The 23,937-nt window shown below is 38.9% G+C and overlaps 1 protein-coding gene across 7 annotated transcripts in view; it reads left to right on the top strand.

Annotated features, from left to right (window-relative positions):
- Positions 1 to 23,937, top strand: part of LOC149313245 (catenin alpha-2) — a 609,699-nt gene that overhangs the window by 571,521 nt on the left and 14,241 nt on the right. For 6 of the 7 annotated variants that reach the window (XM_089526338.1, XM_089526339.1, XM_089526341.1 and 3 more), the window contains 3 exons: positions 897 to 1,002; positions 6,333 to 6,467; positions 19,267 to 19,410. In XM_089526338.1, the coding sequence (XP_089382464.1) occupies positions 897 to 1,002; positions 6,333 to 6,467; positions 19,267 to 19,410 (385 nt within the window). The remainder of the gene's footprint in view (positions 1 to 896; positions 1,003 to 6,332; positions 6,468 to 19,266; positions 19,411 to 23,937) is intronic. The other variant, XM_089526340.1, reaches the window with a different exon arrangement.

The following is a 23,937-nucleotide window of genomic DNA, read 5'->3' as shown; positions in this document are numbered from 1 at the left end:
ACATAAAATACGATGAAGGTGGGGGGTTAAGTGTGTGAAGGGGAAGCATGACTGAACAGGAGAAAAGATTAAATGATCATCCCCACTTCTTTTATTCCTCTGCTGAACTGGAAGTATTGAACACTACTTTGACTTAAAAAGAAAATACTTTGAAACATGAAAGAGGAACGTTGTGCAGGTACGCTGCCTACTGAGCCTAAATTTTATATCCAGGTGATTATTCACCAAAAGTGCCTATATTTCTGTGCTTATTATTATAATGAGCCCTTAAATGAGACCCCAAGGGTTCTTAGTCTGTCTCTGTCGATTCCATTACTTGAGTCCTTATGTGCTATGAAAGAAGCAGCCACTTCAAGTGTGTCTGAATGGACAACTGCTTTCTCTTTCACCACTTACTTTTGAAATATCCATGTGTTACTCAGTTTTACTGTGACGTGCAGTACCTGCTCCCTCTCTTTCACGCTCAAATCTATTTGCCCCCCTTTCCCGGATTTGTTTTGGCAGCTTTTGCATTAAGCAATGCTAAGGGAATAACTGAGGGTTAGTGGAGGGGGTGGAGGGAGGGAGAGGAAAAAAACGGTTTGTATGCCACCAGAGACACAGTCTTAATGAGCACTTAAAAATGCACATACTATTAAACATAGCTCATGAGCCTAGAGGCAAAATCAAAGCAAAGTGCTAGCAAAGCATTTTGGAGCGTTGACGGAAATCCAGCAAGTCTCCCCTTTCCGCCTTCTCTTAATCAGGCTGTTATAATATGGTGATGTCACACTAAATTGGGAAGCCATGCTACCATTCTTACAGAAGAAGAACAAGGAGTAGTTAAAAAAATCTTACACTATTCCGTCAATTTATTCCCATAATTTAGTGTATTGTAAACACTTTGTATTTTCCAGGGGTAAGGGACCATTAAAGAATACATCTGATGTAATTAACGCTGCCAAGAAGATTGCAGAAGCAGGCTCACGAATGGACAAATTGGCCCGAGCTGTGGCTGATCAGGTAATTCCACCCATTCTCTTGAAAGGATTACAAACAGTAGACCCATCCTTCAAAGCAGTTTCCCCACTCTTTCTGATACATTCCCAGAGTTCAGAGTTAACTCCATCCTGAAATGCAAGGATTCCATCAAGTCATTTCCAACTCATGGTAACCTCAGGGTGAACCTATCGCAGGGTTTTCTTGGCAAGATTTGTTCACAGATTGCTCTGAGGTTGAAAGAATGTGGCTTTCCCAAACTCGACCATTGGGTTTTCATGACTCATGTCTAATCTGCACTTCAGAAATAATGCAGTTTGACAGTGCTTTAACTACCATGGCTCAGTGCTATGGAATTATGGGACTTGTAGCAACCCTCCCACCCCTGGTCTTCCAGAGTCCTAGTCCAATACTCAGACCACTACTCCATGATGGCTTGATGTGGGGGTATGTAATCATTTTTGTCCCATAAGCTCACATAAATTGAGTACACATATATGCTCATTTATGCACACAAAGATGTTCATATGCACATACACACTTCTTGAGACATATACTGCCACACACATCCACAAAAATCTCAACATATGCATACACCCACAGATAACCCACAGACACATTCAGCATTCCCAGAATTGTCCAGTGAGTTTGCTCTTAACCTGACACTACTAGAAATGGAGAATCAGTGATCTCAGAAGCCATGGAAGAGAGATTCCCCCACAAAGTCCTGATAAAAGTGGAGAATGCCCTGACAGCTTTGGCACCCACATGGGGAACAGTCAAGGGATCTATGTGCCTGCAGGGCCAAAGGCTGTGCACCCCTGATGTGCAAGGCTGGGAAAGGTACAACCATTAATGTTGTTCACTCACAAGATTCCACCTTTGTAGTGATGCCAACATTTGATATTTAACTGAGTTTCATGAAGCCATAACCCTCTCTCCTCCACATTCAGGATTAATCTGCTTAAATGTAAATCTGACCACATGGGGCACATTTGTAAGAAACCCTCACAGTGAGAGAATGACAATGTCAACAGATGACACAGGAGAGGAGAGTCACAGGTACTCAGGAATACATTGTACATTTCAAGCACCGCTCTGTTTCAGGGTCACACTCTATAAACTATTATTTTGTTTTAAAGATGTGATTGTACTGTTTAATTGTTGAGTATTATGTAATGTAATTTGCTCTAGCTGAAGAGCTGCACTTGGAATGCCTAGGGCAAAGAAACCTTAGTATCCACACCTTCATTGTTCTGTGTCAATCCTTACTGCTACAGAGATACCGTAATCCTTCTGGTTTCTTTGTTTTCACATAATTGACCACCCACCCCATTTATTCTCCAGTTGTTTTCACTGAAGATATGGATTTTGCTTGCTGTGTAACTTTTGAAATGCTTAAAATCACCAGCCTTTTCTCTGGGAAAAGCTTCTTTGGCTTTATATGGGGTCCTCAATAAAAAGTATCTCTCAGTTCAGGAAACAGCAAACTATTAAGAGCTGAATCCAAACTGTGTGTGAAGTTTAGGTCTGGCTCATGGACTCATAAGAGCTTTAATGCTCCCTAACATTGTTCCCACCCTTTGCTAAAAGTGTGTTGTGAAAAATAGACCAGGTGGTAGAGAAGGCTTGTAACAGTAGAGGATGTATTATATTTTTCAACCTGGATATTGCTACAGGGCACCACAGAGCCTTTCTAATTCATGGTGGCTCGGAATGTCTATGCCATAAAACTAGTTGATTGTTTATGCTACAGTAGACCCATTGAATGAGTTGTTAGTAGATAAGTCAACATTTATATACTTCCCAGTGATTCAGCAAGTCTACTCTAGTTGGAACTGGTGGTTAGATTTTGGCCTTTGCTTTCAAGTGGGAGCCAACATGGTGTAGTGGCTTGAGTGTCGGACTAAACACCCAGAAAACCAGGGTTCACATTCCTACTCAGCCATGGAAAGAAACTCACTGGCTGACTCACTGGCAAGTCACACTTTCTCAGCAAAGAGAAAGGCAATGGTAAACTCTTCTCAATAAATCTTGCTAAGAAAACCCCAGGTTAGATTCACCTTAGGGTCTCAGTAAGTCAAAAATGACTTGAAGGCTCACAACAACAAACATGAGACGAATGTAACTGATTTAGACCCTCCAGGCAAAAATGCCCTGCCGTTACTCCCTCTCACAAAGATAAGTTATGGGGCAGGTGGTGAATCAGAGGGGAAACTTTGCAGAGAGCTCCTTTGTGTGCCTCAAAGTACATGCTCAAAAGACTGAAGGAGAGTTTCCAGAAGTTCTCTGAGAGAGCATAGAATAATTGTGCTAATTACAAGTTGAACTGTAAAAGACTTACTCATCTTTACTTGTGAGTGATATAGATAGAAATCAGAGTAGCTCTTGGACATAAATGGTGGTATGGATTAGGACTACTAGAGGCATGGTTATTTAAAAAAAAATCAGCAGGGGTTATTTGCCCTCATTTAAAGTCTCAAATACAAGGAGATTTTATGGAAGTTCTGAGACCTCTACGCAATGTAAACTTTTTATGAACTGTTCTATTTTTAATTACTGTTCTAAAGAAAGAGAGAGTGTGTGTAAGTTCTAATTTGCTGCAAAGTACTTCTATTTAAGCCCTTTCCCAGCTCTCCAGGGAGTTTGTTTTAAGGTTTCTTTCAGATACAAGGCCTCCAGAGTGGAATAAATATAATGGTAGTAAATGGCTACTAAGTAGGGAAATGCCGTTTTGGGATTCGCACTTGAAAGATGTGGCAACCTCTTGCGAGGAGAGGGAGGGGAAAAACTGATTTCATGGCATTATCATATACCCAGAAGAAGAGATTAGCTTTAACTACCCTAGAGAATTTTCACAGCACTGGTGTTATTGACTTAGAAGAGAAAATAAGCTATATAATTACTGTTTGGGTGCCTAGCACTCTGTACAGTTTTCTGTTAAAGCTTTATCAGCACCCCCCTGAGCTATGCTTCTCCTTCCATCTTGCCAAGTTCACATTTCTGAGTCTGTTTCTGAGGCTTTCCCCATATTTGAGTTCTTTCTTCTAGGGATAGTTGAGAATTTCGGGATAGAGTTGGAAAGAATGGCAAGATCTTGTCCAGCTTCCCTGCCATTAAGGAATCCACCACTAAAGTAATCTTGAAAGATGGCCACCGAACTTTGGTTAAGAAACCTCAAAAGAAAGGGAATCTACCATCTTCCAAATTAGTCTGTTCCACTGTCAACTTGTTTTGCTTGTTTGCAGGAGAACTTTACAAAATTTAGAAATACCTTCATACATTTAAAATTTCTATACTGATATACTGTTTCCTGGTGTATTTGGGGAGTTATTGTGTGCAAAATTCACATGTTGGTTATTTGCATATGAAACAGTATATTCTGTACAGTAATTAATATTTCAGTGTGTGACAGAATAATGTTTCTACACAGAAATATCATTCTCTGTACAAAACAACCACATGCAGATTTTGCAGAGAATAAGTCCTGAACTGTGAATCGGCTTTGCCAACTGTGTGGTTTTCAAAGATTTTCTTACAGAGGAAGAATTCTCCCTCGAAAACACACTTAGTGAAGAATAGCATCCCTGCAATGTGAAGGTGTATGAGTGGTCACAGTCTTTTCTCTTTCTCAAGCTGCCACCTGAATTGTTTCAGTTTGCCTAATAGGAGAGCTGGCTCTAAAAATAAATTTATGAATTGGATGTTACCTTCTCACCTGCCCCTACAAACTTTGATTCAGTTTCGCCAGATTCACCATTCCCACTCTTTCTTTTCATAACGCTGATGTTCACTTGAGTTTGATCATGCCTCGGACTGTATGCTAAGGTTGTCCTCCCACTACTGTTGGACTGCAGCTCTCAGCAGTCCTTGTCACCACAGTCCATAATGAGGAATGTTGAAAGTTGCTGTCCAATAACTTCCAGAAGGTCACTTGCTTTCTCCCAATGCTCTAAAACCCATGTGTTTAATTTTATCCTGTTGATCCTCAACTTGTGGATTCATACCCTTAGCCTGAGGTCTCTAACCTGAAAGTATATAACAGCAAGTGAGCAGCATGCTTCATTCTAAAGCATGGACCTTGAATATATCCGGAACAATGTTTTGACAGAAGTTGGATCCTAGGGCACATGAACACTCCCCCTTAATTTGGAGTATTATGCTGTGGAGTAACCCCGGGTTGCATGATGCTGGCCAAACATGTCCAGAAGGTTGTGTATACGTATAAACAACTGGGTTGCTCTGGATCTAACCCCATCCAGCTGTCCTCACTTTCAACACACCCAGTTCACCAGAGTAAACAGCTTTTTCTGTTAAACCAAATTAGTGACTTAAGGAAATGGATTTACTGTGTGTGTCATGAGCACTCATTGCACCAGATATGGCATGAGTTCAAGGGTTTGGGACAGTGGAGACAAGCTTCCAGACTCAGCCTTCCAGTATACCAGTGAAGATTATGCACTAGCACTATTGCCTGTTATCCCAATTTGACTGCACATGTTGGGGTTCAAATTGGGGACAACAATGTATGGATTTCCTCTCCTCCATTACTAAAAAAGAACTTTGCAGGTTGGCATTTTCTTGGGGAAGAACCAGTTATTAGAAATGTGGCTTTCTAGCCAGGTTTCATTGCACTGAATTATAAGATGCAGTACTTTTGAGGTCAACTAATAATGTTAATGGTGTGGATTGTTATATTGTACTGTCGGCTGGAGGGAGTACATCTTCAGTTATTATGAAAATTGTCATCAGCCTGCCCTTACCCTCTGAAAATGTCACATAAATTGTCTAACACTGACTTAGTTTGACCAGATATAATTTTGCCTGTTTCTTTTCTTTTTATTTGTACAATACGTCACAAGAGCACCATGGGTAGCATTCCCACTCATGAAATGAAGTTGTCCTTTGGTGGATGCCACATGACAAAATGATTACTTTCTATACTTATTAACGGTTTACGGACCTGAAAGCATCTCCTTCAAATGTGGTCCGTCCTGTATCATAAATAAAGTGTTTTGAGCATCAGCAGAACCTTCTGATTATGGCAAACTGAGTCCTGTCCTAAGGAAACAGTTACAGAGACTACTCTGTCTGTTTCACAGCTCATCAGGTAACTGACAAACAATGCTGCTGGTGATTCTTTTTTAAAGACTTTGGATGTCTGTGTATTTTAATTCTCAGTATTGAGCTATGAGAGATTGCTAACCATTATTAAATACAATTTAGCCAAAGGGTTAAACCAGACAAATACTTCTAATATGACGTTGGCAACTCTGCAGGTTCTTCCCTGGATATTCAGTGTATAAATCAAAGGAAATCAAATACATGCTGTTTATCTCTCATTTTATTTGCAGTGCCCTGATTCAGCCTGTAAACAAGATCTATTAGCATACCTTCAGCGCATTGCCCTGTACTGTCACCAGCTCAATATCTGTAGCAAGGTGAAGGCCGAAGTCCAGAACTTGGGAGGAGAACTTATTGTATCCGGGGTAAGCTAGCTTCTGTATTTTACTGTTTGCATGTCCTGCTTATTATATTTTCAAAGTATGTTTTCCCATTAGGGCAGCTATATTTCAAAGATGCTCTTGTATAACTAATCCTAAACAGGTGTTTTCCTCTTTAAAAGAGAGATCACCATTGTTAGTCCAGAGTTATAGCCCGGATAATTTAATGGTTATTAACCATTATTATTAAATTACTATTAATTACAATTAAATAACAATTGATTATGAACATTAATTATTATATTGTTGTTCTCTATCTACCAAATCCCCCTTTCTCCTTTAAAAATCTGAGTTGAAAATCTCTTGAGAGTCAAGAGGTTGGGAAAGTTAGAGTTTGGACAACACCTCATAGATTCCCCAGGTATTGCAAGAAGGTGATTCTAGAAGGTACTATCCAAAAATTAACCAAGAGTTCAAAGATTGACATAGGTAGAACCTTGTCCCTATTGCCCTTTTGAGCTAAGAGAGAGAATACAAATATCTTGAAATCAAGAGCAGCTTCTGAAGGTGCATGTACACTGTGGAAATGATGTAGTTTGGCACTACTTTAACTGCCAAGGCCCCATCCTACTGGATCCTGGAGTTTATAGTTTTGTGAGGCACTATCATACTTTGGCAGAGAAGACTAAAGACCTTGTAAAACTACAAATCCCAAGATTCCATAGGATAGAGCTACAGCATATAAAGTGGTGTCAAACTGCATTATCTTTGCAGTGTAGATGTGCCCTGAGTTGCCATTTATGCATCCCTACTTTATGGTTCCTTGCATCTTTATTCCCACCCCACCTGCTTTTCTCAGTATCCACGTTACACAGTAAAATGCACTCCTGTTTTCAAAACAATCTTTTGCAATCTATTAGGAAGTCCCTGCCAAGCCATACATACTATAATTATTTGGAGCTTTTTAATATGGCGGCTTCTTGAAAATTCACTCTCTTTCATGATCCCCAGCCATTTCCCTCCCGTGAGCTCAGAGCTGTGCAACTCTATATGAAGAGCCTATTTGGTTTTGAGGTAGGGTAGGGGTCATGCAGTTGCCTTCACTTTAAGTCAGGTACAGACTGAGCTGAGCAAAAATCACAAAAACATAATACAGTAGACCCTTGTTATCCGCTGGGGTTTGCTTCCAGGAACCCCCGTGAATGACAAAATCCATGTACGAACAAGTCCCATTAAATACAATGGCATAGCAAAATCATGTCCGTTATATAAAATGGAAAAATCAAGGTTTGATACTTGAAATTTATACTTTTTTGAATATTTTCAAGCCGTGTATGCTTGAATCTGTGCATAAAAATCCATGTATAAGGAGGGCCAACTGTAGTCAGAAAACAAAACTAACATTTTTTTAAAAAAAATAGGGCAGGGGGAAGGAGCAGCTTAGAATAGTTTGCCAAATATGGGTGATGACAATGTGAGAAGTTTCCATCACATCATATTTGTGAAGCAGATCCCAACAACCAGCCCCAGTGAATGCCATGAGCATTTGATCCATTCAGATCCTTTCAGCATTAACCTAGTTGTGTTGAAGCCATTTTTCTATGAATAGAACCCATGTGGATGCATAAATTTAAATAATTCAGCCATAGGAAGGTTCAGTCATAAGCAATAAGGAATAGGTTATCCAGAGACCAGCCTGCCCCCATGCCATAAATGCCATTTCTGAAGGTCCACCACTGTTCAGCATGGCCAAGAAATAAAACATGAAATGATATGGTTCCCATGGAAATATAGGTAATGACACATTCAAGGCAGAGACTGTGTGTGGCATCCATATCTGCAGGTTGGTGAATTTGCTTTGGTTTTCCGTTCAAGGAGCTATCCAAGGTACAGAACGCTCTCCTAAAATAGGTTCAGTGACTTGAATAGTTCCTTCAAAATCCAGAGTAAGATCTGGAACAGGTTCACTTACCCAACCGACATGGAAGGCCCCAGCCACTGCTGACTCAAAACATAGCCAAAAGTAGGAGGAACTGGAAATATCCACTAAAACTGATGTCAAAAAGATGCTGAGTCGCAGTATATACAAAAATAACGATTTTATTCCACAAATTAGCCTAGTGCATTTGGCCAAGACATATTTTATGGCCTTCTTCAAGAGGGGGGAGTGCACTGAGTCTCTTCTCCACATCACGTCCCCAGTTCTTGTACCTCACAATGGATCAGATAGTTCAATTTGTGGGGGGGGGGGGACTTTTTTCAATATACATCCTGAAACTCAGTGTCTTTTTCACATCAAGGATACCAATGCCAGAGACTGCAAACTCACATTGGTTCTATCTGGCGCACTGTCACTGACACAAATGCCATAGTAATGTGGTATGTGTTCTTTCTCTGCTTCCATTTCTCTCTCTCCCTCTCCCATATGTGTCCTTAGATCCTTGCAGTTATACCACCCTTCCTCCATAGATAGAGAGGCATACACACAAACACACACAGAGAAAATCACAAGGACAGGCATTTTGCAAAAAACAAGCCAGTAGATGGGATTTTCAGTCTGAGTGGAAAAATTTTGGTGAAAGCATCTTTGTGATCCTGCTTAAATGTTCGGCTTTCCTTACTCTCCTCTCTCTCCAGAACCGCATGTCAACTGTTGTAATTTTAAAATCTTGATGTTCTTGCAGCTGTGGAGCCAGCCAGCCTTCATCTTTCTACCTCTTACCTAACAGGCATTAGATCTTTCTCCTTTGACCTGCTGGATCTGCTTCCCATCCTCATTAATTATGATCACTTTCACATGCCTCTGACCAGTTTCTCCAATCAGCACGTGCATCGGCTTTGCAGTTGTACTTTTCTTTTCCTTTCTGTCTTTGCTCTCCTTATCGCCTGCAAGACGCTGGCGCTGGGCCACCGCTCAAATAGCTTGCCTCAGTTGTTGTTGGCATACCATCACATGCTGTGAAATCAAAGCAGCCAAACTGTTTGACTTTTCCATTCCCAGTTTGGTCGTCTTTAGCATCTGTTGCTTCCAAACTTTCATCACCACCGTCTTTATAATTTTGTTCCTCATTTAGCCATAATCCTAAGTAATGCCAGCCCCATCCTTGTGAATAACGAATTGCCTTTGGCATTACCATTCACAATATGTGTTGGAAGCCAAAACTCAAATCCAAAGATCGCTGGTATTAGCCTCTCTTGATACCTCCCTCCCAAATATGAAATTTGTACTTTTTTTCTTTTGGAGAATATCACATATTTTATTATACATATTTTAAAAAATAAACAAAACTTGAGTTTAATACCTTGCTGGCAGTCAAAATTTGCTGCATAGCTTCAAAGTGCTGGGTACTGTATGCTCCAGGACTATCCAGAGATCTGGATTCCCACTTCACTTCATCTGTAGCCTCCTTGCCTACTTCCTGCTTTCTGCTTCCATCTTGTTCTTCATTCTCTCTTGGATAGCCTATTGCAAATAAATTGCATTTTATTTGCATACAATGACAAAATATCATTGCTCTGAAATGTGCATACAGTACAGTGCTCATTGCTTCTCGCAAAAGACTGCCAGTCAGAAAACTGCCATTTATATTTTTTATAATTCTGGCCCATCATCTATTTATGGGCTCAGCTTGGATAATAGCACCATACAGGTATATATTCTCCAAAGAAGACTGATATGCATGCTTTGTTGTCTGGTGATGTTTGTGTTGAAATCGTCTCTGAGTTACTTGGTATTTGCAATGAACCTATGGCTAGAGAACCACAGAAACGTTTTTTGGTGTTTGGTACAGAGTCGTATATTTGTCTGGCTTTCTGTTTTTAATTCTTTAGGATCTTCCTTAAGGATCCAGTACGGTTGAGATGGGAATATCACCACTCCTGGAGTTTTTCATCTCATTAAACAACAAATAACATAAAAAGAACTTGAACTGAAATGAGAATATTGTGATGGTTCTAATCAATGAGTAATCAAGTGAGCTTGGAGGAAATTATTTGTTGCAGGGGGGATGTAAATATTCCAATATTTTTTTCTTGCAAGTGAGGGAGAGAAATTTCCTCAGCTTTCTTCCCACTGCAGAGAAGACAAATATGTCTGTAAAGTTCTCCTTTGGAACTGCATATCCTGAAGTGTTTGGGGAAATCATGCTACACAGAAATGCTCTCTCTTTTTTGTACAAAACAGCAGTTTTTCACACACACAAAAACCTACATGGCTATATTTGTGCAACTGCCCTCCTCCAGTTTTCAGACAAAGAAATTATGTGTTTCTGAACAGAATAATTTCCCAAAACATTTCAGAATGTGTAAATAGTGGATGAAACCTGTGCAAAATTCTTGCTGCTGTGTTATTCATCCCGACTGGGCTTCTCAAGTATCAACCCCCCCCTTTTTTTTTTGGCTAGAAAATGATATCATTTCTTTCTTTGATTTATGCATTAATATCTTCACATTTGAGCTGTATGGAAGTGAGTGATTATAGTAACATCAGCTGTTCAAAGTGGCCAGTTATACATGTGTCCAAACATGAGGTGATGTCTGTGTGTGCAGTTCAGTAACATAGAATGTGAGCATAATCTTGTTTCCTCCTGCAACTCCATATTCAAATACTAGATGCACAGATAGGGTCTCTATGGAAATGGACACTTCAACAGGTTAAAAGCAGGAATAGAAGTGTTAACCCCAACCACTCCTTCATGTGTCAGAGAAAGAATAAATGTGCTGGTGTGCTTTGGTTTAGCCTTACTAATAGTGCTGACAGATCTAGGAATTTAATTGTACCTGTTTTTATTGACTGGTAATTCAAATTGCATGCCATTTCATATTACAGATAGAAGAGTGATAGACAAACAGATAATGCATGCATACATTATACAGATACAAGCAGATAATGCATGCGGGTTGTAATCCCACCTCGATCCATTTGGGAGAGGTGGGAAAATATAAATAACTTATTATTATTATTATTATTATTATTATTATTATTATTATTATTATTTCATAGCAGACCCTGTCTTAGAAAAGGCATTTCTTCCTTTGCCTCTTCTATGAGAGGGCTCATCAACCATATTTCTTAGGCATTTTGGTTCACTGAGTGAGCAGGGTAGGAGAGAAAAGTCAGGTTTGGATGGCTTCTGCTGTTGATGGGATGCTTCTGGAGAACATTTGGAGTCCATAAATGTTAGTCATGCTCTAGTCAAGAAAAGGAAACAGGAAGTGTGGGAAGGTGAGAGAAGTAGGCCTCTGATCATGAAATGTTGGGTCCTTACCAAGAGGAGGAGAAGGCTATCTTCCAACTCCACCTTCCAAATACATCTATCTTGCATTGTCGGAAATAAAATGTAGGCCTAGAATAAGTGAGACAGTGTGGTATAGTGGTTTGAGTGTTGGGCTAGGACTCTGGGACCACAAGGTTTGAATTTCCGCTCCATCTCCATGGAAATCCACTGGGTGACCTTGGGCAAATTACACGTTCTGTGCCTTAAAAGTAGGCAATGGCAAACCTCCCCAGAAGAAATCTTTCAAAGAGAATCCCAGTGTGGTGTTAACCTAAGTAGAAAATGACTGAAAGGCATGTAACAACAACCAATAACTGGCTTAATTTGGTTCCAGCAATGCAACTGTTAAATTTTTAGGCTATGTTACAGTAGTTCTGGAAGAAAAATTCTCACTGTGTCAAGTAGGAGTAAGATGAATATTCTCCAAAGAGCTTGAGATTATCAGTCAGTGTGTGATTGTCAATTGCTCTGTAAATTCACTCAATACAGGAGGAGGGAGTGGTGCCATCATGTCTCTCCCAACACTGCTGCCCCTACCAGCCATGCCTTTATGGTAGCCTTATGTACAGTGAGCCTGCGCCATATGCGGGCTTCCCTTCCATGGCTTTCAGCATAAACGCTGAAGCTGCGGCACAATGTAATGAATTATTTTCAATAAGGTGTGAGCATACGCAATTTCCCCCTTATGCGGCGGGGGGGGGGTGTCCGGTACAGATCCCCTGTGTAAGGGAAGACAGGACTGTATGGTGTCGATGGAAAAGCATGTAATTCTTTCTTTTTAATGCATGATGGCCGGAGAATGTAGCCAGCAGTCACATATATATTTAACAATTGATTGTATCCTATGGAGGAGATCTGACTTTCCCCCCATATTTGTGTTGAATATGGAGAAAGCTGGTGAATTCTGTACTCCCCTAGACTGAAGACTAAGTAGAAAGGGATAAACCATCAGGAGCCTCATTTCTCTGTGAATGGCAATTGTCAGTAACCCTAGGGATTCGCTCTGAGTTTTATTGTCGAATTAAGGGCATAATATAGAAAATGCAGACATGAAATAGCTAAAAATGACTTTATTCAAGACTCTTAAGGGATGATCACCAATAAAACAGTTGGACTATTACACAGTTATTGGAGAAAAACATGTCAGCACTAGAAAACAGAATGGTAATTTTTGAAAAAACATATTCACCACCATTTTAATCAATGAAGTTGTCATGTTCTTCTAAGCACAGGCCGTCTGTTTAAGAGTGACACTTGGTACGTTTAAATTGCACTCTCTTTCTGTGCTTCATTCACCCCTTAGCAGTGGTGTAGCTGTGTATACTTAAAGGAGATCCATTTGTCAATGGTCAATTTCTGGTTAATGCTGTGAACCTTTTTCTATTGGAACAACATTTTTGTTTTCACTTGGGTTCTTCAGGACTTGGGGACTGTAAGCCCACTGTAAAAAAAAAAAAAAGCCCAAAGCAAACATTTTTGTTGTTGTTGGAGCATGGGTCGCCTTGCAAAAAAATACTTTTAATAAAATCTGAGAGCAGTTTCTTAGTGACACAAGGAGGGGGTTACAAGTTGAAAGTGGATTTTCTTCCCCTTTGTTGAGCTTTGGGTCAAAACCAGTCTTTGAACCTTTTTCAGGCTCTTGTGTTGCATTCTTACAAAAGGCATGACCCTCTTCCAGCTGAACTATGGAATGCTCATACATCCTTAGTTCATTGGACTTTAAGGTGGCCTGCGGGGTACCAAAGTGCTATTGCTTTGACTTGTTGAAAGATGCCACAAGAAAACAATAAAAGGACTAGAGAGGTAGATAACTGTCACACCAACATGTACTTTTACAGTCAGTTTACACAAGGGATCTTGTTGCTGTGTGTAGTTCTGTCTGTACGAGGAGAAACTTATTGAGGAAACTGGTAGAACAATTCATTTTGTGGCAATTTCTGTGACTGAAACAAATCCCCAAAGTATTACCACACAATGAACAACACATTGGAGATAAAAGGCAGGGAGGCATCCACAGTTTTTTGGGCTATGAAACCATGTTCTAGAAGAGTTTATTCCTGACATTTCACCAGCAGCTGTGGCTGGCATCTCAGAGAATGCTGGCATGGAAGAGAATGGGGTATATATATTGTTGGTTGATAGGAGGTGATTTGCAAAAATTAGCAGTAGCAGAATATGTTATAAACCATCCTGGGCATAAAATGCTGTTTGAAAACAATAAAATTCTGAACCATGCCAACAACTATTGGGTCAGAATGCACAGGGAAGCCATTGAAATCCATAAACACCTGGACAATTTCAACAGGAAAGAAGAAACCCTTAATGTGAACAAAGTTTGGGTCCCAGCCCTGAAAAACAGCAAAATCATGACTCAGAAAATGCAAATGAAAACTACCCAGAGTGAGGGGGGTTCCCAGCATTAAGTAAATGTCAACAAGAGAACAAGACAGATTAACATACAAATCACCTCCTGTCAACCAACAGTATATATACCCTTTCTCTTCCATGCCAGCTTTCTTTGAAGATGCCAGCCACAGATGCTGGAGAAATGTCAGGAATAAACTCTTCTAGAACACGGTCTCATAGCCTGAAAAACCCACAAAAAAACTAAGGCCTCTATGGTTTAGATAGTGCCATGTCTTATAACTAATCTTGCCTGAAATAAGTACAAAATATGATGGATATTACCATACACAAGATGGTATTGACTGTTGTTAAAAAAACATGGAACTGGTGGCCACTGTGTGTGTAATTTGTGTTCAAATGTGTTGTTTTGTCACTGGAAAGGTTAGGAAATTGTAGTATCTTATGTGATTTTTTGTTACCCAAATTCACATTAAATGACGAAGATCCAAGAGTGACAGTTCCCAAGACGTTGCTCTTCTGGAATATGGACATTGATACTGACTCATCCTTCAACATTTTGCCTTGAATTCTGTTAAGGCCAGGATCTGCTTATCTTCACATTAACAAAAAGAGGAATTTCAGCATGACCCATCAAGAAAACCCAATCTTCTGGGTGGAAGTAAAACCTCTTCTGAGAAACAATACTATCTTTGTCCATATTTACTTTCATTCCTTACAATGTGCTTTTTAGCTTTCTTTAACTGAAGCACTCCTTCTCTTTTCTTTGTTAAGTGCTAACAGTACACTAGCATAACAGCTACTCTTTTCTAAGGAATATACACCATCACTTACATTCTTTATAAATAATCCTGGTTAATTCTACACTTCTTGCATGCTGTAATCCATGTAAATATTAATTTGTCTTCTAATATTGACACAAATTCTGCCCATTTCTTATAGTGCTCATGAAAAAATGTATTTGATTTACATTAATTTACAAACAATTATATATCAGTCACATAAAGTCAGATTACCAAAACATGAAATGATGTGGGGTTTCAACAGTCAATAAATTACAGTTCTACATCCACTTACCTGAATAAATTTCAGCTTAAATTTGATTGCACATAGAAAAGGTATCTATTTCCTTCCTACATCTAACTTCTACTTGATAACACTTCTCTATTGCTTATGTTAGTTTGATTCCACAATGATATATTGCGGTGTGTTGTTCCCTGTGCTCTGAAATATACTCCTTCCAAATGCTTTATTTTATTCTACATTTGGCTCACAATGCAACCTAATGCTCTCTCGTTCCCTCTCAGTCTTTCTCCATCTCTCATTCATTAAATCCTAGCCTCTAGCTTTTGTATTCTGCTTAATATCCATCTTGTGTCTTAACAAATTGTATCTCCAGAACTCAGAAACCCAAGCGAGCTGTCAAGTTGTGGCCTTATCATTGCTAACCAGTAGTGAAGCCTCTTCAGATCTCTTCCCATCAGTTTACGGCACTTCATCAAACTCTTCTCTATCATCCAAGAAGGAGCTGATTGCTAGAATTTGTAACTGTTCTTTGGTTTGGTAAAATCCATCAACAGTATGCTAGGCATTAAAAACACAGGATTAAGCAGACTCTGGGTAGAACAGAATGGAAGGATTCATAAAGAATTGTAGGAAGAAAGGGAATAAGCTATATTAGTGATGTCCCTATTATCCATGTTCCCTTAGAAATAAGAATCTTGGCAACTCAGAATGCAAGGTGAGCCTTAAATCAGTTCTTCAGATTATTAAAGTTTTGCACATGAACAAAGAATATATTTAATCTAATAAATATTTAAGTCTTGAGCACTTATTAGTGTTCACTCACAGCTTCACAGATGGCCCACGAAGGGATTTTTAAGGCTGCATGGGTCCATAGAATAGTATGGGTGATGAGTGCAGGTTGAAGTTGTCTAGGACAGCAGTTTACCTGATCAGGCTCTGAAAACATTGTTAATTCAAATAGCTAACAGCCTCAGCAGAGGCTTTTGTGTTACAGAATGTACTAGCCATCCCACTAGTCTGTTTTTAATGATTTCTTTAGTTTGTATTAGTGGGACACTAAAGATTAGTGAGATGTAATCCCAAATACCTTGATATCTGATGGATATCACAGTACAGAACATGGAAATGCCAACACTGGAATTGCAGCACTGAAGGGAGAAGCCCATCTTGCATTGGGGGGAAATTTTTTTACAACCATTTCATCTAAGAATTTACCATGATATACAGTGAATTCCCCCCTCCTCTTTTAGAACTGGACAAAATGTAGAGGAATCCATCCTTTACCTAAACAGGAACTTGATCTTGCTATTTTCCTTCCCTTTAAACTTAGATATAATTTTTATGACATATTTAGAAAATTAATATTTTGATTACACAAATCTGAATCTGTCCTATATCTCATTGGTTTTATATTGTAAGGGTATACTCCTTGTGTGTAACCTATGTTCATCCCCATGTTACGACCTATCGGTTTGAGTAATCCTGTAGAATCCATTATGATCAATGGCTGTCCCAGTTCTCAATCCAAACATTCTTGAAAAAGATATAAACAGTTTATATCAATGTATTTTGCTGTTTACAGTTTGCAAATTTTTTTAGGTTAAGTGAGATATATTTTTCTTAATGCCTGTACAATAAAAAAATACTAATAATGAATTCAGTTGAAATGAAAATAAAGAAATTGTGTGATTTTTTAAAAAGGAAAATACAAATAGATTAATAGTAACAGGAATGTCTGTACAATAAAAAATAGTAATAAATTTAGTTGAAATAAAAATAAAGAAATGAAGTATTTTTAAGGAACAACTATAAATAGATGAATAGTAACAGGAGAATTAATTATATACTCATTCGAAGTCAGGTTACTTATAGGTTATAAACAGCAAGACTGAGCATTCACTCATTTACTGCCCTTCATAAAATCTGTTCACTGAGTTTCCCAATATAGTTCGACTTGATAAATTCTCAATAAGAGCAGCAGAAAAAACAGACCACCAGCAGCGTTAAAACATAATTCAATTTCTTCCATTAAACTGCCACAGTGAATGAAAAACATGTTAACCTGGCAAGTTATGTGATGGGCATAATGTGTGGCATGGCTCAGGATTGCCAAATTAAATAAAATATTTGGTATGACATAAACTAAATGTTTTGCTACATCAAAAACTGTGAGCCTTCCAATGTTTTAGCAAACTTGACCAACAGACAGCTCTGATTTTCAGAAATTAAACATAACTGTTTCACAATAATCATGAAATTGTCAATTAACCATAAATCAAAAATCATGAGAAAATGATAATTTAATTAACATATTTTTATTGAATGACTGACTTTGCATCTCAACTTTCTCCTAGTGCAGGACCCAAGATTAAATACATCCAAAATCCATATGTTATTGTATTAATAATTATTATTTATTTGCTTTGCAATTAGATACTATAAAATATTTTAAAAGACAAAAGGGGGAGAAATAAAAATATAATTGTTACTAATGTTATTTTTATTGGTAGAAGTTTTGCTATTTGCTGCACAAACCTTACAAATAAAAGTGGTTCTGACTATAAGCTTACAATATGAAGTAAAATACAGGATTATTACAGAGAAAAGCAGGGAAATCAAGTAAAAATGTGAGGAGGTTCTTTCTGGGAAAAGAGATATGTCTTAATAGGACACACAAATCTAAAAAGAGAGGAAGAGAGTTCAGTGTCAGATGGAGGATCATCCCAGCAATGGGAAGATAGGGAATCCCTGTCACAAGGTATTTGGTGTGGCATAAATTAAATGGTTTGCTATACCCAAAACTGAGCCTTCCAGTGGTTTTGCAGACTTGGCCAACAACCAGCTCTGATTTTCTGAAATGAAACATAACACTGTTTCACAATAAGCATGCACTTCAATTAATCATGAAACAAAAATATGATAAAATAATAATTTAATGAACATACTTTTATTGAATGGTTGACTTTGCACCTCAACTTTCTCCTAGTGCAGAACCCAAGTGCCTTACAAGATTACCATTCTTTGAATGAGGCTTTCCCTGTAACAAATGCTTTTCCCAAAACAAAATGAACATAGTCCTGAATCCTTTTTTTCACCATCCCCCAGGAAACACCTCCCCATAAAATACAGTGCTTCGGCTAAGCATTCTATTTCTGTTGAAGGAATTTTTCTTTTTACAAAAATATTTTCTAGCATCCCTTCTGTTTATTAGGAAATGTATATTTCTTGAGGGGGAAACATGTTTTCATCCTAGCAAAAAAAGTGTCTAGACTTTCTAAACTAAAATGAGTGATCACCTCTGTCTCATTTTGCTGACATCTCCTGGAACTTTCAAGTGTGCTTTCTAAATCAGTATATACCTTTTGCTTACTCCCTCAGCACAGCCTAGCAGTAGCCGCACACCAGCTTTAGAAGGACTTTTGGTTACCAGGCTAGGAACACATAGGAGAAAATACCCCCTTTTGCAGGCAAAGTTTTCTTTGGATATTACAGAAACCAAGCAAAGCCACCATCACCCCCATAAGTGTAGGCCCTATTCAGCTTTGATACAGGCACACACACAAGACTCATCAAAATCAAACATTCCAGCTTTTATGTTAAGGTTAGAAACCATATCAACAATAGGGAAGTATAAAGAACCACAATCTCATACAAGATTAGTAGATCTACATGCTTCCTAAACAAACTCCAGCCTGCTTCTCCAACACTGCCTTGCATAAGCAATGGACACGATGCACAACCAAACCCAAGATATGAAGGGACCTCATAGGCACTTTAGTGTGTGATAAGCTAATACTATTCCTTACTTTAGAATCGCCATTTTGGCCAAAATGATTGGCTGATGCTGTTCTAGAAGGTTCCCAAACCTTTCCATTCACACAAAACCAGCTTTTAACGCAGCGCCTGGTTGTGGCACAGCTCCCTTTCAAGTTAGATCCCATAACACATCTTCACCAGTGCTTGGCTTACCTGTGCTAAGGGAGCAAGAGAGAGGAATACCAAAACAGGGTTACTCCTCACCCAAGAGTCCCTGGCTACTTTTTCCGGAGCCTAGCTCTTTCAGCACACATGCCCCTGCCCTTCCCCGGCCCCTCCCTCCTTTCCCTCTGCAATAGGGCACAATATTTCTCTTGCACTCTCTCTCTCACTCTCTCTTTTCTGTATCTCTCGGAAATCAGACTGGAGTTCAGAGCACTTTCACTACCTTTTATGAGGTAGAGTGTGATGTCATAGATGGGGGCAGGGCTAGTCAACTTTCTACCCACCTACCCACCTGTGCTGAGGGAGCTACGCTTGCAAATGGCGGCGGTGACTCTTCCATGGTGAGTAACTTTTGTTTCTAATCTATTTACATTTCCAAATGAGCTTAAGTGGTTTGGGGTTGGGGAGATCTTGCCCTTAAAGTGGGAGTGATATCAGCTGTGTTTCAGACATCTGTAACGAAAATTTCACTTTCTCCTATGTCCTTCCTTGTTGCTGTCTTCTCATGGAGACCAATGGAAGAGAGCCCCACTGTTTGCAGAGGTTCTTTATGTCTTAAAAATAATCCAGGTCCCTTATGGTCTAGAGAGCCTCCATATGTAGCAGAAGCTTTCCCGGACTGTTTCTGTCCCAATTTGAAGAGCAAAGCTGGAGGTGTACTGAACTTCTTCACATGTTCCTTAGGAACCCTTAGGTGAATACTGTAATAGGACTTTAAATGGTTCTGTTTCTATAATTAGCAAGAAGGAAGTAATATATCTGCACTTCACTGACCTCCAAACCTAGTAGCCTTGCTCCAAAAACAAGTAATGTTGCCATACTTAGCTATGGAAACGCCTTCTAAAAATCCACATCTTTCTCTTTCTAGAAGAGCGCTGGAATTATAGTGTCTGTATTATATGTGAACTACAGCTTAGGAATGTTTTGTGGCCATTTCCTATGGAGTTGATCCACACACTTTGTTTGCAAAATGCTGAATGTTTTCTCCTCTGCTGTTTCCCAGGTGACAGTGATCTCAGGCAAGTAAGGCTAATCCTTTTGTAAAAAATTGAATTTCTCCCAGATTATATAGTTACCAACTGAATCTAAATGTGCTTCTTTTAAGATGTAGACTGTTTTTACTTGCAGTCACCAACAGTCCTTTATATCTCTGCAAAGGAATCTTGTAGAAAGAAGCTAGTAGAATGACCTTTCATAGATTTGAGTCTACTTCCTCAAATGCATGCACCGGGTTATCTTTGTCTTAGTGGAAGGTAATAGCAAATGTCTTCTAAATTCATCTTGCCAAGAAAAGCGTATAACAGAGTTGCCGATAGTTGCAGTTAACTTGAAGGCACATGACAACAATACCTAGAAGGAAATGATAACAGAAGGGATGAAGCTAAGTGCTCTCTGTTCATGTTATTAGCGAAGGTAAGGTAAATGACATCTGAATATGGCTCTAGGGATGTGTGCATCTCTGTCCATCTCTGCATACCTTATTTTACCTTCTCTAATTCCATTCCATTCCATGATGTTTCCATGTGGTCTGTTTTTTGTTTTTTGCATGTGTATAGATTTTTAAGTACATATTTTGTACATCTGTTTCAAATTGTACACCTGTGGCTACATTGTATTGTTAGTCATAACTAGAGTAGCCATTGAATCAGATGGATTGTCCAATGTCATTGACTCATCATTTTGTAGTTGATTGAATGATTCTACTTTGGATGGCTCTAACCAAGAGGGATCCAGCCATTGCTTGCACACATCCACCCACAGACTGAAGTGTGTTTGCACTCAACGTATTTCCTGTGCATACTTGTTAAATGTACACATTTTATCAGGCATACTTTTCTCAGTCTGTAAATGTGCAGATTTTAAAATGCAAAGTGCACTGATTGGTAGACATCCCTGGTCCATGGTGCAGATCAAGGAAATCCATATGCTGAGAATCCAACAGAGTGCATTGTTCACATACATTGAATAATCATACACATTGCCCCTGCTTCTTTTCTATACCTGATCACATTAATAACCATTTTATGCAGGGTTTCATTTGAGTATTTGGACCCTATTTGAGGGTATGGATACAGATCCTTGTGCAGACAAGGTCCTCAAAAGCATGTGTACAGCTGAGGGAAGGCTGCTGTATGTGTGTGTGTGTACACACACACACATGCAATGGTATGTGATCCTGAGTACACTGCCCCTGATTCAGTTGCTGTCTTGTCCTGGCATGCATATGAATGTATCTGAGCTGCTTCATATGTACATATATTTCTTTTGATCATTTGATGATTGGCAATAAATGGATTTGTGAGTAGACATTCCACAGATCAAACATGTGCAGCCGGGCAATATCAGTGTGGTCAAAAAGGTGTAGCAAGAGGGAAAACAGTATTAATAGGGAGTCAACTTGGCACTACTATTTTATAATAACTATTATATAACCATGAATTATATCATATAACTATTTTATAATATTTTATAATAATATAATAACTATAATACTCTATAATACAGTATTTTTTAAAATCAAAAAGAAGATGAAGAAGGGAAGTGGGAGGAGAAGTGAGAAACCATGACATTTTAAAATCAGCAGAGAAACTGGAATGGCAGAGGTTTAATCAGGGCTATCCCCACCAAAGGAAGACTGTTGGAGGGTACGAAATTACTCATTGGTGCAGTTACGGTCCTGCAGCCACAAGGTTGTGAGTTTGCTCCCAGGACTCTATGGTTGACTCAGCCTTCCATCCTTTTGTAGGTCGGTAAAATGAGTACCCAGCTTGTTGAGGGCAATTGGCTTACAGATTGTAAACTGCATTGAGAGTGCTGAGTTCACTGATAAGCGGTATAGAAATGTAAATGCTATTGCTATTTCTATTACTATTTCATTCATGCATTTTCTGTGGTCTTACGTTGGTGGTGACCTATGACTGCTCACTCATTACCACCATCAAGACATGAATAAGTTTGAAATGTCTGGATTTTCCCTGACAATGTGATTGTAGCTTGCTCAAGCCTTTCAAATATAAAAAACAAGAAGCAGTGCATTAAAAATATTTATGATTTTAATAATAGCAAATTTGGCTCAGAGTTTTCAAACCTGCATTTTCCTTTGAGTGAAGGCCAAACTGTGTGATGGAATACTTGGCTTTTTGCTACAGGCTGTTTTCTTTAAGCATGACCCTTATTTTGAACACCATATGATGTCTAGATTTTCCCTTTTCTATCTTGGGTTTGTCTGTTACCATTTGATTCTTCTTTATATCCCTTAACATTTGAATACTGACAAGAAGGACAACAGGATATTTCCCCCCTGCTCTTGTTCTGTGACTTGGGTTTCTATTAATGTTGTTGAAATGTTAAACCATTTGCACAGAAGAGACAGGTGAAGTGACGTGTGAGGATGTTTTCTTGTTGGGTTAGTAAAGATTTACTATATATATATTTTTTAAAATGTTATCAGCTCTGGTTGGAGTCCTTCTCACATTCTATTGTGGAGATGCTAAGAAGTCACTAAAAACTCTTAGTAGAAAAAATGAGACTGGTCATCACTATGATCTTTTTACAATTGTGACTGTTGAAACATTGATTTAATTAAAAAAAAAAAAAGGAGCTACAGGACCTGGCATTGCTTAGGTTCAGGACTTCCTGACATCTCATCCTTAAATTTCCCATACACTTTTGTGATCAGTGGTCAGATATCATTACTAACTCATATGCTGCTCTGAGGTTCAAGAGTAATGGATGAATTATTGTCTCAGCTATGTGTTTCAGTGCTTCTTTTGCCATCTGCAAGGAAGCTAAAAACAGTGTTGTTTCCATAGCATTATTACAGTAAAAATATTTAGGGGGCACATTGGGTCTGTGAACTCAGCTGATTTGCTACTCGTAGACTAAAGTGCCAATTGAAATGTAGATCTTCATTTCTTATTTTCCTCCTATTTTGTGCAATGCATTCCAGTGCTTTTTATTTATATTTATTATATTCACTCATTTTAATAGGTTATAGGTATTTGTATATGTGCAGCTGGGATGGATGGATGGATGGATGGATGGACAAACAGATGGACAAACACATAGATGAAGGCTAAAAACCTGTTAGTGACACACACCTATGTAACTCAGGGTTACATCTACATATATCTTGTTCTGCAAGGGGCTATTCACTAGACTCTTGCAGAACATCCAAAACTTCTCCATGTTGCAACACAGATCAAACTCAAGAGGACACTGCTACTGTCTCTGAACCAAGGGAAGGCAGGAGAGGGGATCACACAAGCAACTAAGGAGCACCCAGTCTCAACTACAACTGATATCAAGGTGTCTCTCCCATTTGGGAGTGTAACCTTGGTTTTTCCCATTGTGATCTTGTTTCTTTCATCTCCTGGCCACTTAAATGCAGTAGCCATGGCCCCCTGACATCTGAGGAGGGAGGAGAGATGTGAGGAGCAGAATCCTGGCAATTATGTGTGATATCCATTTGTTTATTATGTGTATAATACAAAAAACCTTCTCAAAACAGGACATTCTAAAGCAGCCTTTCTCAACTTTTCCATCTTGCAGGAACCCTTGAAATAATTTCCTGCCCCTAGGGAACTCCTGCATAAGTATTATTATGTCTATAGCTCAAACAGATATCTAATTTTTTACCAGTCACAATCTCTTATGGAACCCCTCACAGCCTCTTGTGGAACCCAGTGGTTCCAGGGAACCTAATTTGAAAAACTGTATTGTAATCATGCAGCCCTGCATCCATTTCTTTTAGATAGAAGAGCCATAAAGTGGCTGTTAGCTGTTAAATATATGGACTGGCTTGTGAGCACATGCAATCATGACGCAAACCAGATTTAGGCTAACTCAACCATATGTATTGTCCAGCT

This window comes from Sceloporus occidentalis, unplaced genomic scaffold (genome assembly GCF_023333645.1).
Source record: "Sceloporus occidentalis isolate IW3139 unplaced genomic scaffold, rSceOcc1.0.p SCAF_5, whole genome shotgun sequence".
NCBI lineage: Eukaryota > Metazoa > Chordata > Lepidosauria > Squamata > Phrynosomatidae > Sceloporus > Sceloporus occidentalis.
This window is presented reverse-complemented; position numbering and strand designations above follow the sequence as displayed.